At 42.3% G+C, this 25,253-nt stretch overlaps 1 protein-coding gene across 1 annotated transcript in view; it reads right to left on the bottom strand.

Moving 5' to 3' along the window:
• The window catches only part of tmeff2a (transmembrane protein with EGF-like and two follistatin-like domains 2a), a 100,542-nt gene extending 76,226 nt beyond the window's left edge, over positions 1 to 24,316 (bottom strand). The window contains exons 1-2 of the mRNA XM_076111755.1: positions 24,118 to 24,316; positions 11,972 to 12,081 (exon numbers count right to left, since the gene is read on the bottom strand). Of these exons, the coding sequence (XP_075967870.1) occupies positions 11,972 to 12,081; positions 24,118 to 24,316 (309 nt within the window). The remainder of the gene's footprint in view (positions 1 to 11,971; positions 12,082 to 24,117) is intronic.
• Positions 24,317 to 25,253: the final 937 nt, after the last annotated feature.

Below are 25,253 nucleotides of genomic sequence, written 5' to 3'. Positions count from 1 at the left end.
AGCCTGATCCATTTCCTGCATCCATTAGAGGCGGCTCTAGATTATGCAATTCATCCCAAGGCTATCATCCACCTCTATCAATAATAAACATCTCCACGAAACTAGGGCTAGCCTCGGAGGATGGAGACGACACCGCCCAGCACGTTCTACTTCTGATGTAACCCTCTCTGGTTCCATCAGATGTAGGAGCGCTGCCTTTGCTTTCCACGCCACTTGTCTTCAGTTGCCCCGGCACAGTCTTTACTTATGCCTTCTCGCACTTTTCAAAATCATCGGCTTTATCAACTCTGACAGAGACGTCTCAGCTCTTATGATGGTGGCAGAGAGCACCTGTGGCTCGTGACAAGAGGCAGACGCTCTCGCCAAAGAAGATTCCTCTGCGCCTCTGACGCGCCCTCTGTCTTTCCATCAGCTCGCCGTGTCGTCAAGTGATTGACGTCCGGGGCAGCATTTGTGACATGATCTGGTGCCGGGGGATGGGGGGGGTAGTAACGGAGCTCAGAGACGAGGGAGAGTGTTTTATGTCTAATGAATGAACTCCACGCAATGTATTCTGTTTGAGCCTTTGATCTGAGGCTGTTGTCAGAGGTTAATCTCCGGCGTCGCTTCCTGAGCCCAGGTTTCCATCCAAAGGCAGAGTGAGATTTTTACCAAATTGTTCAGATATCAAACTACCGTCATGTGAGCATTAGGAGTCTAGCGCATCAAGATAAACAGTTGGTGCCATCAAACCATTGCGGGGGAAGAGGGTGCAATGAGATGACCCAATTACAAAAAGCACCGTGCAGTCAAACGTCAAACAGTGAAAATGTGGGAAAACATGATGGAAATATGATATTTATGCTACTTAAAGCTTGTTATGCAGTATTGACTTTATAACATTTGTTTGGCCATTTGTTGGATAATCAATGGGGACAGCAGGAGGAATTTTAAGTGACATTATTTGTTCATTTGAATATACAACTCAGGTAATGTACCTGTGTTGACAAATATAGATTTATATCAAAAATCTGCATGAATTGATTGTGTTGCTACAGCATGTCCAATACTTAAATAAAGTTTTCATCAAGGCAAAAGATGAAAGCCTATTGTATTTGATACATTTAAATGATCCAATGTCCATGAACCCACAGCCGATTAATCCGACTCAGCCTCAGACATGGTCTTGTTTATAATTCTACCCGTCCCCAGAGAAAAGTGTCTTGAATCTGAAGAGTGTATCTAGAAGCAAGACTAGGTAAGGCACATCACTGGCCTTTTCAAACAGAATGTAGTGTAGTCAAGTGGTCAGAAAAAAAGAGAATTAAACAAATTATCTTCACTAATTCATCCATTCAAAACAAAAAAATGGGAAAAGGGTCTTGAAGCCAGAACTGGATAACAGGTGTTAAGCCCATTTAGGTCAACCTGGTTTATCTTGTGTCACTGTCTTGAAACAGCTATTTGTCAGATTATTAGCCTCATGCTGGGGGACTGACCTTCTTTCATGTGGGAAACCAGGACAACCAACGCCCTAATGATGGCTCACGGAGGAAGAAGAAAAGCAGTGGTGTGGGTTGGTGTGTCTGAGATAATGGTCGCCGACAGAGTTGGGCCAATTATATTAATCAATTATATGAAACTTGGTATCCCTGGAGAGATTGGCCTTGATTTTCACTGGAGTTAGTACCGACTGGAAAAACAGCTGCAGACAAATGGTGTGTTCCACAGGCCCAGCAAAGTTTTATTTAGTTTGAGATAAACTTGAGCAAAGCAACACCACCATACCCCCAGACACTTAGAGGCAGTCGATGTCAGGGAAGGTGAATGGGGAAAAAAAAGAGCAAGAAACCCAACAACAGATCCCTGAGGAGCGCCGCCGGAGTGACAAATCTGTTTCGGCGCCTGACACTGTGTTGTATTCCACAGACCTCTTAGACGGAGGGTTTGTCAAACGTTGTCTGGGTAAGTGACAAACTCTTCTCCCATGATGCCTCGTCCTGTTTACGAACACTGGTCAAGTCCTCACAATGGCGGGAGAGACAAAGAGAGAGTAGCAGACGACGGAGACGAGGGAGGGTGAGCTGTTTGGACAAGCGAGGGAGGAGAAAGAGACAGTCGGAGAGCAATGGAGGAGAAGGGAGTTACCGTGACAACGGGAAGATGGAGAGAGATAGAGGGAGACTGGGAGGTGGCCGGCTTGTGCTTCTGCTCTTTAACCGCTTGGCAGTCTTCTCTTGATTAGGGCCTGCGGACTCTCCCCAGCCGAGTCACGGGAGACGGGCTCCTCTGTAATAGTGTCTGACAGGCCAGTCAGAGCCACGGAGGAGCTGACACAGATGCTCTGTTTTTTTTCAGGAGAGACGCCCGACACAATTCCTCCCCGAGTCCATGCGTCTTTCTTCTCCGCCTTGACTAAATGGTCTGAATGTAGCCCGGCTGTGACGAGGAGTGAATTTTGGATGGTCGGAGACGAGGTGGAAAGGAGCGGCCTCCCTTGAGCACAGTTAACCGCACGTCTGTTGTGTTTTTCAATCGGATTCTAATCAGGAAAGGCAAGCTATGATTAGAATTAGCTATTCAAAACCTAATGGGATGATGCACAGTGCACTCATACGGCAGCCCTGAGATGCAAAACATTTTAGCACATGATGAATCTCAAAACAGAAATCAGAAAACATCACATGAAAGATATTACACAATCAGGGAAAGATGCAGGGGGGAAAGAAACAATGTGAAGTAGGTCCAGTATCTGTTTGTTCTCAGCACAGAACAGACAGTCTAGAGGTGAAAGGATTAGTCGATAGTCAGTTAGTTGATTGACAGAAAATTACTCGCTAACTATTTGGATAATCAAGTCATTTTGGCCAAATAAGACCTTTTTCAAATGAATATGAGAAATATCTGCCTGTTGCAGCTTCTTAAATGTAAAGATTTCCTTCTTTTTGATCCATATCATTGTAAACTGAATGTTGAATATTTAGTTTTGGACTATTCTTTTGTCGGACAAAGCATGGTATTTAAAAACGTCCCCTCCTGGGTAAACATTCCATATTTTCTGACATTTCATTGGCAGCAGAAAATATGATAATACAAATAATAGCTAAAGCCCTGGGTAACAAAAGTGACACCATCAATGGCATACAGAACCACAGGGGAAAGGGAGCGACCCCCCCCCTGGAAAAGGCTGCACTGAGGAAAAAAACAAGCGCCCTGCACCTGACCACTCTAGTGGAGAAGAATATCACCTCATCTTAGCCAACATTGTGATCGCAGCAACACTTTGCAGCACAACTTTCGGAGAAATTCAGTCGATTGTTGTTTTTTTTCCACCTCAAGGCCACCTTGCTTTACAGCTTCGTACACCCTGTCAGAGACAAATTAAAACTATATTAAATAGCACACACTGTAATAGCACATGCTACACAAACACGACTATTTCAACAGTTCACTCCATGAAACAGTCTAACTTGTGCTAAACGCTGGATTCCTTCATCATCACCTGCTTTGTTTGAGCTGCAGGCTCTCACATGTTCAAACCGAGTACATGGGGCTCAGAAACTGGCTTCCTGTGCTAACTCATCTTGCTGGTGTTAGTTAGCGTATTTATCATGCACAAGAGGTGGTGGTGCCTCACCGAAGACACCTCTGAGAACAATTAAGTGACCCAAATTAAAAGTGAAAGCAAACACACTTCCTCACTGTAATACAGGGGAATGACATTTTGCTTGTCTCCTTTACCTTTACAAAAACCACTCAAGATAATCCAAAGATCTTCAGAGTATTTCTGCCTGTATAAAGTATGGTTTGAAGCAGGACAAAATGCGGAGAACTACAAAATTCCATTCCTCACCATTGTATTGCAGTTGCGGCAGAAATCTCAGTGGGAGTAAATGGAAAAAAGATGGGTTTTTGTAATTTGGACGAACTGAATCTTTAACGGTTTGATTCTCCTACAAGCACAGAAAAACTGGCAAGAGGACCACATACTGTTCACTGGAGAAACACACGCGGGCAGAGACGAAAGAGTATAATTCAGACACCAAATGTATTGTTTACATTTGAAATAGTTTTGGCCCCAAAAGAGGAAGAAATAAATGAATAAAACTCTTTGTTCCAAGTCCCCACAGTGTTACACGGCAGGGAAGAAGACTGTTGGAACCATTTTCCCCCCTAAATACCCTTCGATTTTGAATTTGTTTTCCAGTTCAGGAAAGCAGAAGTGACCCTAGATCATGATTGAACCACAACGGTCCTTGCATTTGGGCTCCAAATATTTTGTGTGGCCTTTTTTTTTGGGGCCCTCTGCAGTCTGCTAACCCCAATGTTATGTTTTATTGTTTTAACAATAGCTTTGCTTGGGCAACACAACTGGTAATGTTCCAGCTTGGTACAGTCTTCATTATTGTGCACTTGGCATAAAACAGGAACCTGTTCCTATTTAAATCTGCACACATTTTGATGCTAAGCTTCCAGTTTCTTCTATTCTCATTGAACTGTTGCTCAGAGGGTTATTTGTCTCTTTCTGCCCTTTCAATCGTCAGTCTGGCTGAACCATTGGACAGTTTGTTCTCCGTGTACAAAGCAAACCCTTCACACAATATAACACCTATTTGTAAAGAGGACTTTATATGAACTAAAAGCCTGACAGACAACTCACAAATACATGTCTCAGACATCTGACTGTAATGTATCAAGCAGGCAGGCACCAACAAAATGAAATGTCTATATACTGTGTGTATATATATATATATATATATATATATATATATATATATGCCTTCAAAGGAAGCACTGTCTAATAATTGTGTTTTGTGTTCCCATTACCATTGTGTTAAGCCATTTAATACTTATTAAATAATGAGATTAATTTCATGCTCATTTTACAAGGACTTTCAACTGAGGTCCCTAACCCTACGCCAAGAATAAAATACTGAAAGGAAAAAACATCACAGCAAAATGCTTTCCTCTCAAAACATTATTGTTTATGTAATTGATGTCATCTGAAGAAAAAAAAACATATTTATTTATTATTTATAATTTTAGGAAAGCAACATAATGATTTCTGTTACTACCCTGGTAGTGTGTCATACTTTAAATTGGGACGAATGGCAGACATTTGATCCATCTATTCCATTGACTGGATCCCAATACACTGGAATTTAGCATTATTGTTTAGTAAGCACCAATTAAAACATAAAACATTAGGAACTCATTAAAAAGGTAATAAAATGGAATTCTGGGGTCTGCGGGGACACCACTTGGCAGGATGAGGGTTATTCTGTTATTCTTACAGAAGGAACCGTTGGCGCTATCGAGAAACTTGCTTTTTTTAAACAATGCAATTTCACAGGGATCCAACTACCATCGGGTAAAAGTGTCCATAAACACATCTAATCGCAAAAATAATACTCAAAAATTACTTTCAAAATCTATCGCTTATCCAATTGCCTTTAGTCTTTAGCTGTGTGAAGGGCCCTCTTCAGCGATCTCATTACCACTCACTATCAGTTGCTGGAGCTGATTTTGTACCGTATGAAAACAAAAGTGCATTCAGTGTCATTAAAAGTCTGATAAGCAACCCTGAGATGACGGCCGGCATTTTCCGTTCTGTCACTTTCGTCACGGACTCCCATCATCGTCTCTGTGGGGGGTCCCCGCCGTTAAGAGCTCCCATGTTCAGCTGTTTATACGGGCCTGCAGCAGGAAATAAATTCACCATTACCCAGAATCCCTAGTCCCAGTCCGTTCAACATGGCCCTGGATCAAAGGAGGATAGATAAATAAATGCAAATATATGGAATGGGGTCTGCATCAGAAGCTGGTGTCAGTACCACCTGGGTCTTTGTGTGTGTGTCTGTAAAATATTACATATTTCATTATTTTACTTATTAAATAAGCCTGCTTGTGTGGATGCGGAGATGTTTGTGTGCAGAGTAAGAGAGGGGAAGGTGGGCAGGTTGGTCGTGCTCCTGTACTTTGAGCAGCATACTTTGTGTGTGTGTGTGTGTGTGTGTGTGGGTGTGTGTTTCTTTTTTTAAAGGTGTGTCCCAAAGCATTTTCACAGGTCCATGTTTAGTGCAATGTGAAGGATGCGCCGCCCTTCCACACCCTCCCATCAACAGCACATGAACCCACACTTAGCTCTCATCCCCCTTTGAAGTGCCGCGAGCTTCGGCGGGCCCCCGGCCATCACAACCCCACGAACATAAGGCGGCTTCTGGCAGTGAAAGGCGGGAGAGAGCAATTTGAGGTCGGACATTACAGCGAATGGTAGCCACATCAAACAACCAGCGGGGAGCATATCGAAGACCAAATGCGGTGGCAACATTACCCTAAGTTCTTTTATATCAAGTCAATAACCGCGCTACGCCGGCTGAATGTGCATTAGCATGTCAGAGGATACTGTCTGCACAAGGAGCAGCGACTATAAGCCACTAAAAGTGTGAACTGGTGTCACATAAACTGAAATGATACTTTCCCTACAGTACGAGTAGCCGCGAGGGGTCAGCGTCAACTAAATTCACTCATCTGCCCATGAGGTTGTGATGTGGACGTCTGCATGTAGCCCAAAATAAAGAACTGAGCACCAACTGTGTTGTATGCAGACTATTACTTTATTAAGGATCCCCACGAGTTATTACCGCAGTAACAACTATTCTTCCAGGGGTCCACCATAACCCAATAAATGCTGGATTTGTAAGACACTGATATTAATATTTGGGATGTTTTGGGACTTTAAAAAAAATCTAAGAAAATGAATTTATTTAACATAACAATTTTGATATTAAAGAAGCCCGACTATGATACATACTGTACTGGTCGGGACGTTTTACATCTGGAGTAACAGCTTCACAATACCAACTGTGTATTAGTGACTCTGAAGGCCCTCAAACCTTGTTTGGCATTTCTGTCTACTGCAATTTTGGCTGACATATACACAGATACTGATACAATTATCTGCAATGAGCTCTCATACTGAATTATATAAGCATAGGCTTTTTTTTTTTGTTGTGCAGAAAATGAGACGATTAAAATTGAACACTAGATTTATCTGTTACTTCCAGTGAGATCAGTTAAGCAAACATCTCTGACATTTTGAATAGGCAAGCTTTGTGTTAATGTACAAGTGGCAACATAAGACATAGAGCTTAGGTATTGGGCAACTAAAACGACTTAGTTACTTGGATCAAAATAAACCAGCGTTGCCAGTTGGCAGGTCTTCATAGGTTGTTGTAAGTATTTGAATGAACAACCAGTGCTGTTATCTTTCTGGCAAGGAGGGTCTCAAATGTAATATTGATGATTTGGGCCCAACTAAAGAATGTTTTCATTTTGCATTTGTGTTCAATGTGCCAATAAGAACATTAGAGATATACATTTGTGTGACTGCAATGTCGATAATGTCAATGATGTTTTCAGACCCTGTTCGAAGCAGCGTTAAATGAGATCTTTAGAGCTGGTGTGCGCCTGCAGTAAAAGACATACATTTCTCAGAGTTATGTTGATTTTATTGACTTTTCATTCAAATTTAACTACCGTTAAAACACTTTCCCGCACCCTCACATTGTGGTAGAGATTTTGTTTCATTATGAATGTGGGTGAAACGTATTTTTTTTTAAGTCTGCAGTCAAAACAATCATTGCTTTTTTGCTTTTTATGGGTGGAATAATTGAGGTTACCTGAGCAATTGTGTATTTCCAATAGCCATTTCAAGGGCTACACACAGAAATACGGTACTGCACACGTGAAGTAATTGTGCTTTATCAGCTCGTTCTCACATATTTATCACCAACAAGTCAACGGGCGCTTTTACACAATTACACAATTATTGAATAAAAACAAACTTTTCGATATCATCATTCAGCGTGGTGTTATCAACTGAACTCTTCCAAGACAATCCTTAACAAACAAGCTGGATGTCATCTCCCAGCCCACAGTTGGCTTCCTCTCTACAAGCCTGTAGCCATAGACATGGCTGGGTTATCAAGCAACACCACCACGAGCCTGTGAATCACTACATACAACTGGGTGTGTGTCTTGTTTGTTCTGCAAAAAAAACATTCAAACCCAGAGATATCCTACCTCTGGTGCCACAAAGTCTTGTCCTGACTGTGAACCAAACCCACCGCAGACCTCATTCTCACATACTATACCCGGACAATAAAGGCGGTGTGAGGTTACATGTGCCAACCATAGAAAAGATCATTTGCAGTGACTGGCTGAACTTTCTTGCAATATTGACACAATGCACTAAATCCATTCTATCTGGAGGACTGGAAGTACTTTTTGTAACCTGCTCGGCAGCACTGAGCCGTCAGTAATGCTGACATAAACGCACCCATCACATTACTTACATCTGCCGTGTTCACATCTGTCTCCCAACTCATCTGCAAAAATCTTCCGCAGGAGTCTCCTCAAAACCTCGGGCGCGTTTACAGATATTCCACTCGCAATCTGCTGCAGTGTGGCGTCTCGTTTTGTGAACAAACATGCCGTCTGTCCCCGAAGTACACACAGGGTTGTCCAACTCCCTGCCCTTTCTGACTTGAACGCCTTTCAAAAGAATTATCTACATCAAGACGCCTTTCTGCCAATTGCACTTTGAAAAGATGCGCTGGCACACATTTTGCTGGATGCTTCGGTTGTGTCTGCTGCCAATAATCTTTCCTCTAAAAAAAGATGTTTCGACCGTCGGACATTTTAATTTACTGTCGGCCGATTGGCATATTAATTACCTTACGTATGTATAAACAAAGGTTAAATAAATAAACTTACGGGCAACTAGTGTCACAGTGCCATGGACGTTTTGAAATGCTAATCTAGCATTGTATATATTTATTTAGTCCTCTTCCAGAACTGCATGCATCTATGGATTACTATGCTCCTGATTGGTTCCTTCCGCTACCCCCTTCTCCATAACTTGAATTAACTGTCCTGTTGCATTAATAAGCAACTGCTAAAGAAGTGTTGTGTTAATATCTGACTCAGAAAGACAAAGTACAATTACCCTGCCAACTGACCTTTCAAAAGACACACATTTGCTCACATTTTATTGGATATATTGGTCCTGGCAGCGAACTTGGGAAATGTGTCTTTCTGTTGGCAACTGCTGTATGTAAACTGCATTCACTGAGAACTGTAAGCAGAGGTCTTCTGTACAAAAGACAGCAGAAAAACCAGAGCTGCATGCACATATGAGAAACAATTGGGGTGACTCTCCAACCCCAAAGAATATATTACTAAGCACCATTACAGAAAGCAATGAAATGTGCCATTTACCCTTCGGTGGACAGTTTTAGTTGAAATGTTTTCACAGCGCCACGGGCGCACATATTTTTAGAACGGTCGGCTCTCCGGGGAATCGGCACCGTGACCTGACATTAAGGAAACCAAACTGGGCAACGATAGCTTTTCCCAGCAGCTACTGGGAGATGAATGACAAATAAATGTTCTGTGTTATTAGTCAGGGTAAGGCCTTAGTTGACACACAAATTTAAAAAAAGCATGCTCATTTTCAGGTGAATGAGGGCATGTTGCTTTGTAGCAGTTTGACTCCGGGCTAGTGAGTGGAAGTCTTGGCTCTTTCAAGAGCCAGTGTGAGACGAATCTAATGCATCTTGGCAATGAATAGTGTCCATTGATTCTACCACATCAAACTCACTTCCTCTTCACAGAGCCCCTTGCATGTCTCTTCCTTTGGTTTTTTTTCTTGTGTGTGTGCATGTGAGAGTGTGCACATCCAAAGATTCTGTTAGAACAAAGGAAAATCCATCCAAGATGAGAATTTATACAACTTTCATGTCTCCTCCGACAGTCCTGAACGAACTGCCAACGGGAGAGAAATCTCGGACCCGCTGATTTGACACGGATTGAGAGTGACTGATTGTTTCAGGGCACGGCGACAGTTGCTAGGCTAGGAAGGTCACGCTTACGTTGACTGATGAACCATCTGCACGAACAAACAGAAGACGCATAGACGAGCTGACCTCAGACCCACGGTATTAAGGCAGAAATTGCGATGCGACCTGCGCCGTTCTGCCAGCACAGAGAGGCACCTCGGTGCACAGCGACAGCGGTATCAGTGTGAGATCTCCTGAAGAGGAATGGAGCTGTAATGTCATTTATCTGCAGGCCTCTGTTAACGTTTGCTCTCAGGGAAGTACGGAATTGAGATAAAAGCTGTGGACCAATCGAGTGCCAGCCTGGCCTAGCGCCTGGCTGCGCTGATGAGGCGCAGATAAAGGCGACGGATGAGAACACATGCAACGTCTTCAGATCTCAGCGGCTCCATTCATCTGGGGCCCTGCGTCACATACAAGTCGGCAAGGCTTGCAAGCGTTCTACCAAAATCAATACTCGGCGGACTAGTTTGCTCCTATTTTTTTATGATAGGTCTGGTCGTAAAGTTAAGTATGAGTCATTATCAAGAAGAGCATAATTTCCCAGATTTATGCCATTAACGAGGGCCTTTCAGGCTTCGGTCTCGTCAGTGGCAGTCTTGTTTATGAATGTGGAGAGCGTGCAGTGGTCCAGAAGAGTGACATGGGGTTTCACAGGGAGCCATAAACCGCCGCCCCCGGGGGCCACTATTGTCCAATCAAGACAATGGACTTCGATCCGGTTGATTGTATAGATAACTCTTTAAACTATTGCTTCACTTTAATAATATATCACCTTTCAACTCAACATATCTTCCCAGTTACATTTGCTTTTATTAACATGCGCTGTGCCTGAAGAAGTTCTCTCGAGCACTTTTAAGTTCAATGAATCACACCGTGTCAGCGCTTTCGTGCCTCTTCTCTGTTGTTGTTTGTTTTTAGACTACAAAAAAAGACGATTGGATTTCTTGACAATGATGCTGTTCGACTAATTACTGCAGCGACCCACAACACTTGTCAGCCCTCCCCCGACTGACCGCCTTGCAGTTACAATTTTTGAAACAATGAGTCCGGCATTTTTAGACAGAAGTGGACAATAGCAGGCTTCACATTTCAAGGCAGCAGTCGTCCATTTTGCCGGCTGAAATTACAATTGTATCTGAAGCTAGCTACCTAATTAAGCTAACGCTCCAGGGATTGGTTGAAAACGCTGTCTTCTGCTCGCATGTTCATAATTTCAAAGTAGGGCTAAAAGATACATAGTTTTTTCTTCGTAAGTTGACATTGAGATATTGCTATATCGATAAAAAACAGCACGTTAAAATGTTACCACTATTCATTTTATTTTGGTGCCTTTGTGTTCACCTCAATGTTCAATTTCTTCAATAAAAGAATGTTTGAAATATTTCCAAGCAGTTTGCTGAAAAGCAGCAGAACGGCAGAAGTGAGAACACTTTAATATCTGTTTCACTAAAATTGTTATTGCAAAATTCCACAATGTTATTCCATATCTTCCTCATATCATGCAGCTATGTTTTCACGTTCAACATTACAAGAGAAAGGTTTTTAAGATGAGGACTAACCACTGTGTCTGATAAATCCAACACATAATTGTAATAAACTTCCCCAAAATAAACGATAATCTACACTCTGATAGCATCAAGGGGCTGGTTCCAGACAATGGAGAAATACTCAGTGGGTGTGCCAGTCATGAACATGGCTTTTTTCATAACCTGTAACCCCACAGATTAGTACTGTATAGCTGTCAATGAAATGGCCCTGCTAGGAACACTTTAATGTAACAACTGTAGGTTGTTAGCCGGGTAATCATGCTGTTGCATCCTATGTCGGAGCAAATAAAACCCTGTTAAATCCATTCATCACATATTTGCTGGTGTTTGCAGAGTATTGTTGTTACTCCAGCTCCATGCACACTGCTACAACATGTAGAGAAATCCAAAGCTTCACAGGCTTGCTTGTAACTAGTTACGGTTGCCAAGCTATGATTGGACATTCTCCGTTCGGAGAAGCGTTAAATGAAAACTAGATTAACACCAAATGCACGTTAAAAGGAGAAAAATGATATAAAATAGTAACATCGCTGGTCTTACCTTGAAGTCACAAATGCACGTCACCATGTTCCCAATCCGTAGACATTCCCCGTCAAACTTGCATGTGTTGGTGTCGCACAAGAACAGGTCTGTGTCCCGGTCATCAAAACCTGGAGGACCAAAGCCAACAAGAGACATCAGTGACTAAGTGTTTTTTTTCTGTTCAGCCCTCAAGCAACTCCTAACCTGAGCCCGATGTGGAGTCGTCCATAATGAGTGTCCACCATTAGTCATGGCTCCCACAGCACAAGGCCCTCTTTGATCACATACTGTGCACTTTTAAAAAGACAATGCTAGTACACGTTCTTGTCCTTAGCTGCCAAAATGATGAAATACATGTAAAAGAGACTAGTCTCTGGACTCTACTGGAGGCACGAACAAAATATATTTCTTCATTTGTTGTTTCGATGGCGGTGGCGGGGAACAGAGCTTCATACGTCGGCCTACAAGCTCGCGTAGGTGTTCCATAAGGGTTGCGTGTGGTGACTGTAGAGGCCATTGCATGTGATGCCCATCTATGGAAGCATCTGCATTCGTCACGCTTCTCTACTCATTTATTCAGGTTGTTTCTGTGACATTTGTTTGTGTACAACGAGGCTGACTCAGGGGCGTTGTCCTGGAGAGGCAAACCTGGGATATGATCCGATTCAGGCTGCGTTAGGGATCTCAAATGACTCCAACAAAGCATCCTGAATCAAATCAAAGAGTCACATGGGCATGAGACTAGACGGAGCTCGGGGCTATCAGTCTTACCTGAACTGATTGCTTGCACAAAAAAAAAAAAAACGCAACCTCATATACATGCAGGCTTTTGGATTTCAAAGTACATAGGTCTACATTCACTTGAATTCTAGCTGTCATGGAGCAGACAATATGATGTTATAGCATTATGATGTATCATCGTGGGGACCTTACAGTATCATCTCATTCATTTCAAGGTAAAAGAAGCAAAGGTTTTACTCCATGTTTGCCGTACGTATAAATTAATATTACTGGTGAGAAAGTTAAACTCATTATGATACTGAAGATATTGGCACAGGCCACAGTGGTCCTAATTTATGAGAAGCAAAACATTTCTAGTCACATTATTTGTCATCAAACCCGATGAAGAAAAAAAACATAATTTTGATGCTTATTTTATTTTGATGATGGATTACTAATTGCTCGATGATAACGCAAATGAGTCTGATTACACCATGTTTTTGAATGCAGTGTAGTAAAAAAAAAAAATAATCATATTTTTCTGATTCTCAGTTTGTTTATACTGCTTATGCATATGGAGCGCTGAGTGTAAAAGTCATTATTATGCATCTAAAATCAGCTTCATCAGCTTCAAGAGACACGTGAGCCTGACTGATATCCCAATTATATAGCCTTATCACAGATATGCAAAACGAAATTACGGTACATTCATGAATGATCGGCTCTGCTGTTGGTAGTTAATCCTTGTTTTTTTGTCATGCTAAGATTAACATATTGTTTTTCTAAGTTTTTTGTTTAGCATTTGATTTCAACGGTCTCATTTCAAGCATATTTGCCAAAACCCTTTATGAATGTGTTAATGACTAAGAAATATAAGATATGTAACTTTCACAAGGGATTATGATGCTGTTAGCCTTGAAAGTCCATTGGTCAAACTCTAGTCGTCACCTTTGGATCAAGTGCATGATGGGCAAAGAAACAGACAGATTAACCTTTAGCTACATGTCCTAAGATTACATAATAGAACTTTTACTATGAATGCACATGTTGCTCACACGAATAAGCAAATTGAATACTGAAATTTGAATCTCAATTTCTGAAGAAATGACAAAGCTGTCTCCCAACCATGCTTGCAAATAAAGCACAACAGGGCGACTGCAGCAAAAGAACCCAGAGAACTGTGGGTACTGATACGATGATAACAATGCAAAACACCTTATATTGTGTTATCAACTGAAATCTAAGATATATTTTTACCTCAACTGACCCGATACTAAGTTCCGCCCTTGAACGCAGACTGGCCAGTCATAGCGTAGCTTTCGGCCAGCTCTCGCCAAGGTCACTTTTACACTGCGATCTGTAAAAGTGATTGACTTCTATCTTTCTAACTGGTTTTCACTACTGAATCAGATATATATATATACTCTAAACGCATTTTGTAGATCCTTCTTTCTGCAGGTCATATTTTAATGAAGAGCCTGAAGTCCGGAATGCGTGGTATAGTTGGAATGTGAAGCAGAGGATGTAAAAAAGATACCTATCTTTGATGTTTAACTGTGAACAATGTGCGGCTTTTCCCACTATTTGTCTCAGTTCATGCTTTGTAGCCTCATGGAAAATTGTTTAAAGCTACAACATGCAACATATTTTACCTATGTAAGTCAGACGAAGTGAATATGAATTGAGGTACAAACATCTCTCAAAAGTAATATAACTAATATTCAGGTTATTCTTTATTAACTAACTTTTATTAATTATTTAACCAGACAACTTCAGTATGAACAAAAAGTCAAACAAAAAATGTACAGTTTTTCTGTGATAATCCACTTCATTAAAAAGGGCTTTGAAACCTCCTTTATAGCTTTAATCCCCAGGAGAGTTCCAGGTGCTATTGATACAAAACCTCACAAGAGCTGCACTCAAATAAAAAAAGTTTAATTTAACTCAAAATTAACCCCAATGCCCTGGTAGAAAACAGGCCGATTTTATCACCCCAAAAGGTTCTCAATGTCCTCAGTTTTGGGCTCTTTACCATCAACATTATGAGCCGGAGGTTTTATTTTCCATTCATAGACAGTCTTATTATAATGGACACTTATACTCAGCACCTTCCGTAACCCGACTGTAATAACCGATGCCCCTTTCCACTTCTAAAAGCCCTCCTTGGCACGGAACAACCTATCAGGTGTTAATACCCCATGGAAGAGAGGCCCAGTGTTCACGGGGAACCTGCCATTTGCCAGGGTCCTGAATGACCGTAGAGTGCAAGCCCTCTGTGCAAATATACAATCATCGAGCCAAGAACAGTGACATGAGAGGTCTCGACGCTTGGAGTGCATCGACGGAACAAAGCCCTCAGACGGAAGAGGGCCATATTGTACGAGGCAATCTGGAAAGCCACAAAAAAAAAAAATAATTGGCACATGGGAAACTGGCATGGTGACACCTACTAGAGAGAGGCATTGTTATGAGGATCAATCATACTACTGGCCAGGTGTATATAAATGACTGTAAAATATCACATACTTTTCACACCAGCTGGTAGACTCTTTGTAAAATGGGAAATGTTGTGTGTGAAACCACTCCAAGCGACTAATTTGATAGTTTGATGTTTTTTTCAGGGTTCACTGGAGAGCAGGCTATGGAAAACAACAAATGGAAGTAAAAAAAAGAGAGAATGTGGTGTCCTCCTCATGCCATTAAACTTCTTTATCAAGAAACAGATGTGCAGCTTGGACATCGGCAAGAGCCACGAAGCAAGAAGAACACATGTATCGGTGGTAAACAACAATATAGAGGAATTCATTACCGATGGAGTCATCCTCATGAGCAACAGTGCAATCGAGACTTATAAATAAAAATACACAATTTGACTAGAATTACAAAAAAACAATAACTGTGAACTGTTTACAAGGATGCAAGTGACTCACCAGCTTTTGTTATGGATGTCAAGCCTCTGAATGAAACAAGTACGAAACATAATAGAATAAATGTCCCAGATGATCGCCTCTCAGAAACATCAGGGCCAACAGGGTTTTGGCTTCAAAGAGAAGTCAGCACAAATCTTAATTAGTTGTATGACAATGATTGCCTTAAAGCGAGTGCAAATATAGATTTACAGTAATGGTACAACATGAGAGGCAATTTATCATACTTGTCAGTTAAGGGCTGAGGGAATGCAATATTCTTAAAAAATGTCGTTACTGTCACAGTAATAAATGACGTACGTTCACCCCGACATGCAAGTTAGTTTTCATCATCCTAGGGACGTTGTCTTTTACCCATGAAACTAATTTAGTCATTGCTACAATCCCTTTTGGGTCTCTCTCAAGTGGCAGCTGTTTTGAATTCTGCAATCTGAGTGCATACGTTAGGAAAACATCAACACCGCTATTTGCAAGATTTGTGGCGAAAAAAGCAATTTCTTCATGGCATTAAAACATGAACATATGTCATATGCTAAAAATAAGGGCTGTCAAGGAGATTGTTCTGGGAAGTGTTTGTAATAGCTCAAAGCATAGTTTAAATCCAAACATGATAATCTTTTTTTTTTTTTTTTAAAAGCTTCTTTTCATATGTCCACATTTACTACTTAAGCTTCTAGGTTTGTCCAACACAAATCATTTTCTTTGTTGAGCATGTAAAGATACGAACCCTGATAGCTCTGCACACCCATCACGTTTTCAGAGAGTGTAATATCAACATCCGCAGCATTTGGCAAAGAAAAGCATTTACTGGTATTGTTCTGTCTCTTTGGGATCCATTTCTGAGCTGAAATTCAGTTCCGACAACTACAGATTGCCTGTCTAAAAACAGGGAAAAAAAATAGAGTGCCTGTGTAGTAAAAGAAACAAAACCAGAAGAGTGGCAGTAAATGTTCACTTTCCTTCCAACGCTTGGGCTTAGAGCTCCAAAACTTTAACGAATGACGAAACAACATCCTTATGATAAGAATTGTCTTTAAAGATGAGCATTTCCAGTTTGCAGAACTATAACCACCCACAGACATGAAACTGTCAGAATCTCGGAGCTAAGTCTTTTTGATGGAAACAAGCTTTGGAAGTACGGAATATCAAAGAGGTCTTGATAAGGCAATGCATCTTTATTCAATCGCTTAAAATGATGTGAAAAGCTGCACACCGTCATAATTGCTATACACTGAACCCTGATTCAAAATCCTCGGCTTTAAGAGCAACGTTTTGACAGTGTTGCCAGATTGGGATAGTTTCCAACCATGTGGTTGGCAGCCTGAGTTCATTCATGTGTGGGAAAGTAATGTATCTAGGCCTATGTAGGCTATGAAATGTGAAAAATATATATACATATGTATAGGCTACACATTTTTGAAAGCTGGTTTTCCACCTCGAAAACAGAAGCTGGCCGAGACGCTGCATAAGGGTTTTAGCAACCAAGCTAAGGGTTAGCAACCAAGCTAAGTTCAAAAATAAGAAATCTGAACCCTAATGCTAGCTGCAACACTGACAAAGTAGAAAATATGTAGCCTATCCATACGCACATGACGGACCACATTCTCATAAGCGTTTTGCGGGACAATGAGCAGGTGGAGAGAAACTGTCGTCAGCTAATAACCTGATGTGTTAGCTACCGATACTTTAGCGAAAGATGCCTAACACAGTAGCTGTTGATATCTGATATCAGTGTTGTTAAGTTTGCTATCACAGACCGGGCAGTACCAAAACGAATAGTCTACCAGTACAAGTGTTATTAAGACTGATATTATTTAATTAACGTGCAAGAAGCCGCTAGCTAGTTACAGTAAGACGAGTCTCACCCATAGAGACGAGCAAGCGAAAGAGACCGACTGAGACCGAGGGGGAGCGAAAAAATGATGTCTCAGATGTAGCCCTGGGCAAAAGCTAGCACCATTTATTTTCTGTTAGGGAAAACGGTGGACTCCATGACAGGCTGGAATTTGTGCAGGCTGAACAAATAAATATTTGCCATGACAAAAAAACTGCAAAATGCTAATTGAAAATATATTTTAAAAAGACCAACTAAAAACCTTCTGACACAATGACATCTAATATATTCTGCCCTGTGCTAAAGTAAACATTTAGTAATTAGCAGAAAAATAAGTAGTTCCACCAAGAAGTAGCTATTTAATATATTTTCTTAACATATAAAATGAAATGAAACAGACTCTAAATTTCTAATTAATTGTAACATTTGATATAATATTCATAATGAGCTGTCATTGTTTACATGTGGTACAAGGTGTAGTGTTACTTGTTTGTTTGTTTTTTCCGTCTTTTTTACGTTATTTGAACTTTTTGCCTGCTCATGTAATTTTTTTAAAAACAAAAAGTACACATAATCAAACAAAATCTGTCCCTCTAATACCGTCTAACTTCCTCCACACAATGTTATTGGGTGCCGGTTGACGCGGGTTCTGTGCACAGCCCAAGTTGCTCATGTCAGAGGCCTGGAAAACTTACACTTCCTGCTGCCACCTTGCCGTTCCAGGAGGAGATTACAGTGAGCTGAATAATTAACGAAAACAAGCTGGCAAACATCAAATATTGAAAAGGTAATGTTTATATGCTAACGATTAAGATGGCAAGCCAAGCACTTACTTGTCTAAAAGAGAGAGCTTGTCAGCCAAATGCATCTCCTCCTACCTACCTGGAATTTTCGCAACACTAAGAAGAACGAGGAGTCCTTCCCCCCTGTTTTAAGCATTGTTCTGATCAATAATTAAGTAGACTAAATTAATAATGAAGGCTGAACAACCACAGCGGTGAGACATCCTTTTCCTGACCTCTCTAATGCTAGGGGGCCTTTTTTTCCCCATAACTTTGCAACAGGTTTTAAAATGTTTGCCATGGAGAGAGTTATAGTTCAGCCCTCGTTACGTTATTAAAAAAGCACAATAACTCAAAGCATTAAAAGACCCCAAATAGTCATCAGAATGGCTACTTTAATTACAATTTAAGGCATTTTCAGGTAAGCAACTCCCTCAAAGCAGCCAGTTGCTAATTAGTAACTTTTTGATTAGACCTCCCTTTCACTGCCATGTCTTATTCGATTACACGGCTTTCTGCTGCTGTTTCCTCTCAGAGGTGTGGACCTACATGCAAGGGAGGCACTTTTGACCTCCGTGTTGACAAATCTTGGAAGCAGATGGCCGACTCTCCCCAGACTACTGGTAATTCTCTCCACTTGATGGGATTTACAGGGGGCTTTGCATATTCTGCACTCACCCCTTGTCACTTCAAATATCAAAGCATCGCATGGCCTTTCCAGAGTGAACAATAGCAGGAGGGTTCAGTGAAGAAGGGATTGTGGCCCCAGCTCGGAAATTCTTCCACAGGAGATGTTTGTTAATTCATGGGGTAAATACGTTTTTGGTAGACATTCATGCAGTACCGCCATTACAATACAACTTATGCAGCTATTTTAATTGTGATAATAACAGAAAACGGAATGGGACTGACTGAAACTGGCACTTTGGCATTCAGCGAGAGATGAAAATTAATATTCACCGCCTCAACTTGTTCTTTGATTTGGATGAACAAAATGGCAAAAAAAGACATGAGCTGATTTTTGGCCAAAGTCTGCAAGTGCACCTATTAAAGATAACACAGCCTTAGCTCATTTATCTAAAGTGGTACAAGCCAAAAATGACAAGGCAAACTGCCACCCATGGGTTGACTGTGATAAGTACACAAAATGTTGAAAATACAGTCAACTGTGCTGGATGGATACAAAAAAACAGTCCAATTTGTTCCAAAAGAATTGGCTTTCCATCTTCATTTGCATGTATAGAAATATTGCAAACATGGAGCATTTTGGGGGTTCTTCGCTAAAGGGCACCTTGGCAGTGCCCAGGAGGCAAACTGGCACCTCTTCATCTACTAGTCCACACTGCGTACTTGGTCTGTGTGGGGACTTGAACCAGAAAACCTTTCAGTTCCCAAGCCCCTACGGACTGAGCTACTGCCCCGCTCACTTAATGTAGCACCAGGTAAAATACCATGGTAACAAGAACCCCATCACCACATTGCTAGTTTATTAAGATTTGACTAGTTGGTTTGAAAACCAACTGAATACAACTCCTTTTTTTGGTTTTAAGGCTCACGGCTTTACTGTTTTAGTTCAGTCTCACCACTCTCATCAGCGTTGTTTCCAGCAGCAGCAGAAAGCTTTGATAAACCGAATGACACATTTTGCAACTAACTAGTGGACATAGCGGAACATTTAGCAGCTGAAGAGACAGATCTTCCCCTTAGGAATAGATTGAGACCAAAACAGAGATAAAGACAGGGAATATTGAACTTGTATTTGCCAGGTAAAGCTTGTTTCTGCTGCCCCCGAGTAGCCAAAAAATAAGTTAATATAGGTTTAATCCTGCTATTTATCTGTCTCAAAAGTTTTGTATTAGTAATGTAAAATGGTAAAATCATAAATGGACTGCATGTAGCGCCTTTCTAGCTTACAGGACAGAGGCAATTTGCTTCTCATTCACCCATTGACACACACATTCATACACCAACGCTGGCTGGGCTGCCATCGCGAGCAGGCTGTTCTCATATCAAACATGAAAAAAGTAATCCACTGTAATCCGTACACATCTTACGAAATTAATTTGTAGTAATCCACGTAAAAGTTAACCAGGAAGTATTAAGAGCATAGGAAAGAGATTGCGGTGGAAGGACCTGCCAAAAAGACCAGACATTCACCCAGGAGGCCGCTGTTTGTGGTCCGTGTGAAACCAGAGGTCAACATTGATTTATTTGTCACGTAACTGCCGTACTTTAGTAACGCCACTTCTGTAGTTATCTTAACCCACACCACAACCTTTTCCTACACATAAGTAGATTTGTTGACCCCTGTGAATACGGAAGTTGTATTTGAAAAGACCGTATGCATTTAATCTCTATGATAGATTCTGCATTCACATCTATGTACAATCTGTATGCAACATGTCAAGCGTTCTAGTTTACGTTTGTAGTCCGCGTAGTAGTGACTAATCACGTTCAAAAAAGGCGGAACGCACTGGCCAAAATGTAATCCAGGAACCCACCGGCTATCGTCTGACGATGATTTCGATTTTTATTGGTTAAAAATTAGCTTGTAAACTGGCTGCTTGTGAAACAATCCGGTCGCACACTTCGTCTCTCAACTCCAACTCTGATCTTGCGTCTTACGTTGCTAATCTGACTGTAAACAATGAAAAAAAACAGAAAAGGAAGTTTTGACCCGGATATCCGCTGGCTACACCGGATTCCAGGAAATATAACCGCTTGCCGCCAGAAAATGCACAAAAAATGGGGAATAGTTTTTCGTAGGATATCATACAAACCGTATGAGGATACAACGTCAGGAGCCACTTGGGGTTCAGGGTCTTGCTCAAGGACATGCGGAGGGATTGTACCGTCAACTTTGTGATTAATTAAAGAACAAGCCGCTCCACCTCCTGAGAAACAGCAACACTATGTTGTAATTAAAGCCACGTTATATATGGAAGTCAGCCCTCATTAATTTGATTTGTGTCAACATGTCTTCAGTGAAAAGGGGCTAAAAGCTGACAAAAGTTAATTTACTCAAAAAATTCTCAAATGAACACTTTTTCTGTTATATCACTGACGACACGCTGGCGACAAAAACATTTCACAGTTCTGTGATGCTTTCTACGCCTTGCAGAGTTTTACTTTGACACTTTCCCATGCACAAATGTGCTTTCCTGTTACAGTTCCAATGTTATATGACGCCTATATCCAACACATTCTCACTCCCAACCCGTCAATTCGCAACTCTCGGTCGTCAGCTCCAGCGTCCACTTGTTACATGCACGGTGTCTTCTCATAATAAACTTCCGTCTGCACAGGAAGTGAGGTTTAGGTCAACAAAACCACTTAGTTCGGTTTAGGAAAAAGAGAACATTGACGTTAACTTGACTCACCTGCGGGTGAATGAAAGAGTCTAGCAACACACTTGAGTCACATAATTAGCAACACACAAAAGAAACGATGCAAGTGGGGTTACGTTGGAGTTAGTTGAAAGCGCGTTGCGTCGGTATAAGATGCCGAGGGGCACCGACCAAGTGTCTGTATTTGACGAGTTGGGAGCGAGACATTAAGCCTAGTGCATCTTCACACACTACAGTACATGTATCCCAATGACGCACTGGGTTACACCACAGGCAATCTCAAGACCAAGTCTATCTCTGCACTCACAATAGAACAAAGACGAACTCAGCGATGGCAGTTGTTCATGGCCAACCACAGATGCAAACCAAACAGAATGACAACCTTTGTTTTTTTTTCCTCCCCTCTGTTTTATTGCACGGAACAGAATCTCATTCAGCACTGGTTCAAAGGCAGCACAGCTGAATCTGCTACCCTATTCCCATTTTTTTTCACACTTCTGCCCGTAATTATCTGTGTCTTACACTGAACTCATCACCAAACTGTTTTTTTCAGCCTGCCTTATTCTCCCCGGAGCTGAAAACTGTCATACGTAGTGCTGTTGTTAAAGTACATGATGTCCAGGAAGGGAGTGGATAATGAAGCCCTGTGCAATTACTGCCTGTTTTGTTTTTTTGTATTATTATGATCATTAGTGAAAGGGCTTTATCTTTTTCACGATGGATCACGTGTCACTTTTTCCGTCCTATTAATTCTAATTGATGCTGGGTGCAAGAGTGTATGCTTTATTCTCAGGAGAATATATATACAGTATTATGCACTTAAGCCTCCTCAAGTCGTGTTGGATAAAAGCCTTGAAACACATGTGAGAGTGTGTCAGGAAGTAGGGAGGTGGGCAAGTGTGCATTTGGACAGGATGTGTACCATTATCGGTCGTCACGGGCAAATCATCACCACCATCAACAGCAGCGCAAAATGAGCCTCCAATATAAAACAATATATAGTGTGGAGAATCTCAATACACAGACTAGGGTGAACCACTGCTAAGGACAATATATTTTTTAAGAAAAGGTAATCTAATTCATCACTGGATTCTGGGGGAAAAACTGTGCCTTTTAAACCAAAGAAGAAGAAAAAAACTAGAAAGCTTCATTTTTAAAGAATTTAAATATCAAAGATGCTTACAATGATAACAGCAATCTTCAAAATGTTACAAATCAGCATCATGAAAACAACATTTCTCGTTTGTGTTTGAATTATGCATATCTTAATTAGCCTACTATCGCGATCAAATTCATTAAAAAAAAAAACTTGAATATCCAAATGAGGTCCCTGTATCTTCTGACGGGGAATTGTATCTGACTGTAAATGTAGATATGATTTCAAATCTCCGGCCAGCTATCCTGTCACAGACTATCCCTATGACGTGTGTTATCATATAAATATTTCCCCCCTCTCTTCATATCAACATCCAAGTATTCAGGCTGCGAACGGCCGGTGGACTCCGTATTGATGCGTGGCTGTTATGAGCTATTATATCAATACTGCCACTGCCCGTGAGTGTGTGGAATCGGCTCGGAGCTATTTTAAGGGTTCAGACTTGGACAGGCGACAGGGGAAATATATGGCGGCACAGTCGGCTGATTTACAAAGGGGAGGCGAGGCGATGTGCTCTGCAGCCCGGTCCGCTTCTTTTCTTTTCTTTTCTTTTCTTTTTTTATCGCGTTGTGCAAACCCGTGGAGAGAAAACAAGTTTACAGCTCGGTGGCCTATAAAAAGGAAACGACTGCACTCGTATTTAAAGTGACACTTGATGAAACGATGCCAAGAATGCGTCGATTGAACTAGATTCATCATTTTCTCGGTGCGATTTATTCCCAGAAATGTGTGAGAAATGTGTGAGCTCAAACTGAGCTGCAAACATCAAGTTACACGGCGACTACATGAAGTGGCCGATTTGGACTTCACGTATCTGTATCATATAACTAACAGTGTTGATATTATTCTTATGTGGCGCACGCGTCGCGTTATTCTGGCGACGATTCTTCCCGAAGCCTCCTCTCCGCTCTGCTTCCCGTTAAAACGATCAGCCGCTGCTTTCACTTTGCCTCCTCGGATCGACATCATTGAGCCCCCTTTCTTTTTCTTTTCCCCCCCTGCCAGGTGATTTATTTTTTCTGACATGATCGGCGGTGAATGCCTCGCTGTCATATGCTCCCAGGCAAACTCTATGCAAGGCTAAATGCACATCAAGCAACCCCCCCTCATCCAAAAACCCCAACAACTCTGCATCCTCTCATCGCGGGGCTTTGCGGTGTTAAGAATCTGCAGCTATGCTCCACAGAACCATGGTTTGCTGGATGCAAACACACACACACACACACACACACACACACACACACACACACACACAGCCACAATAATGAGAGCGAGTCTCTTCTAAACTTTGATTCGGTCCTCTATAATGAAGCTGCGTGCTGGTCTACGGCTCGTGCATGCTGCACATCGGACACCCAGGTGAAGCACAAACTCCTTTCGAATGGAAGTGACTCTCACCGGAGCAGTTCCAGCCGGTTGGCGTCTGGCAGTCGCTGAGGGACGAGGGGAAGGCGCGCAGCTGCTCCACAGGTAAAGTGGCGAGGAACGAGACGAGGGTGATCCTGAGCCAGCCTCCCGCCGTCCCGCCCCGCTGGCGCAGCCGCTGGGGCTCCTCGAGCGGTGCCCGCGCCGCCGCCGCCGCCGCGGAGGGACCCATGTCTCACTGGCCCCGACAGCACGGGCGAGGTGGGGAAGAGACGCAGACTCGCACCGACAACTCCAATCCCGGCAGGTTCAGCGGCGCGCCTAGAGACCGCGAGCGGACCATTTTCCGTGCGAGACCGCGCGCCCCATGTAGTAGTGCCCCGGTGGTAGTCTGACCAAAAAAATTGGGTTCCGCCCGATCCAGGGGAGGCTGCCGCAATAAGAGGAGGACCTGGTGGGTGGTGGAGGGGGGGAAGGAGGGTGTGCGGGGGGGGAGGGGGGTGCGGGTGAACTGCCGAGGGCTGGTGACCAATGGAGGAGGTATAGTGTGAGGGATGGAGGCGGGTGGAAAAAGTTAGCCAGGCGGGCAAGACGACTTGCGAGAAGGGAAGGATGCTCGAGGATGAGGAGAAGGGGAAGAAAGATGAGAAAGAAAAGAAAAAAAGAGGGAGGGGGGTGATCCGAAAAAACTGTGAAACCGAGAGGATGGAGCCAGAGTATCCCACGGACAGCGGTGTGGAGACGACGATTGTTGTGTGATAGTATCCACGGGTGAAACGAGCAGCTCTCCTGCACGAGCGCAGCGGTCCTCCCGTTTACTTTGTAGGCTATGTGCGGTGCGTTCAGAGTCGCAGCGAGTTGGTGCCTCTCTCTCTCTCTCTCTGTCTCTCTCCCCTTATGTCCAGCTCTCTCTCTCTCTCTCTCTCTCTCTCTCTCTCTCTCTCTCTCTCTCTCTCTCTCTCTCTCTCTCTCTCTCTCTCTCTCTCTCTCTCTCTCTCTCTCTCTCTCTCTCTCTCTCTCTCTCTCTCTCTCTCTCTCTCTCTCTCTCTCTCACACCAGCAGCTGGTTCCTACAGTGGTTATGATCACGTGGAGTGTGACTCGGAGGAGGGAGGGTGGTGCTCCTCCAGTAATAATTGGAATATCTTACTGGTGGAGGCAAAAGAGAGG

The sequence above is a fragment of the Anarhichas minor genome, unplaced genomic scaffold (assembly GCF_050575085.1).
Source record: "Anarhichas minor isolate MPS153535 unplaced genomic scaffold, ASM5057508v1 ptg000004l, whole genome shotgun sequence".
In the NCBI taxonomy this organism is placed as follows: domain Eukaryota; kingdom Metazoa; phylum Chordata; class Actinopteri; order Perciformes; family Anarhichadidae; genus Anarhichas; species Anarhichas minor.
The sequence above is the reverse complement of the archived record's forward strand: the minus strand, read 5'-3'. Positions and strand labels throughout refer to the sequence as shown.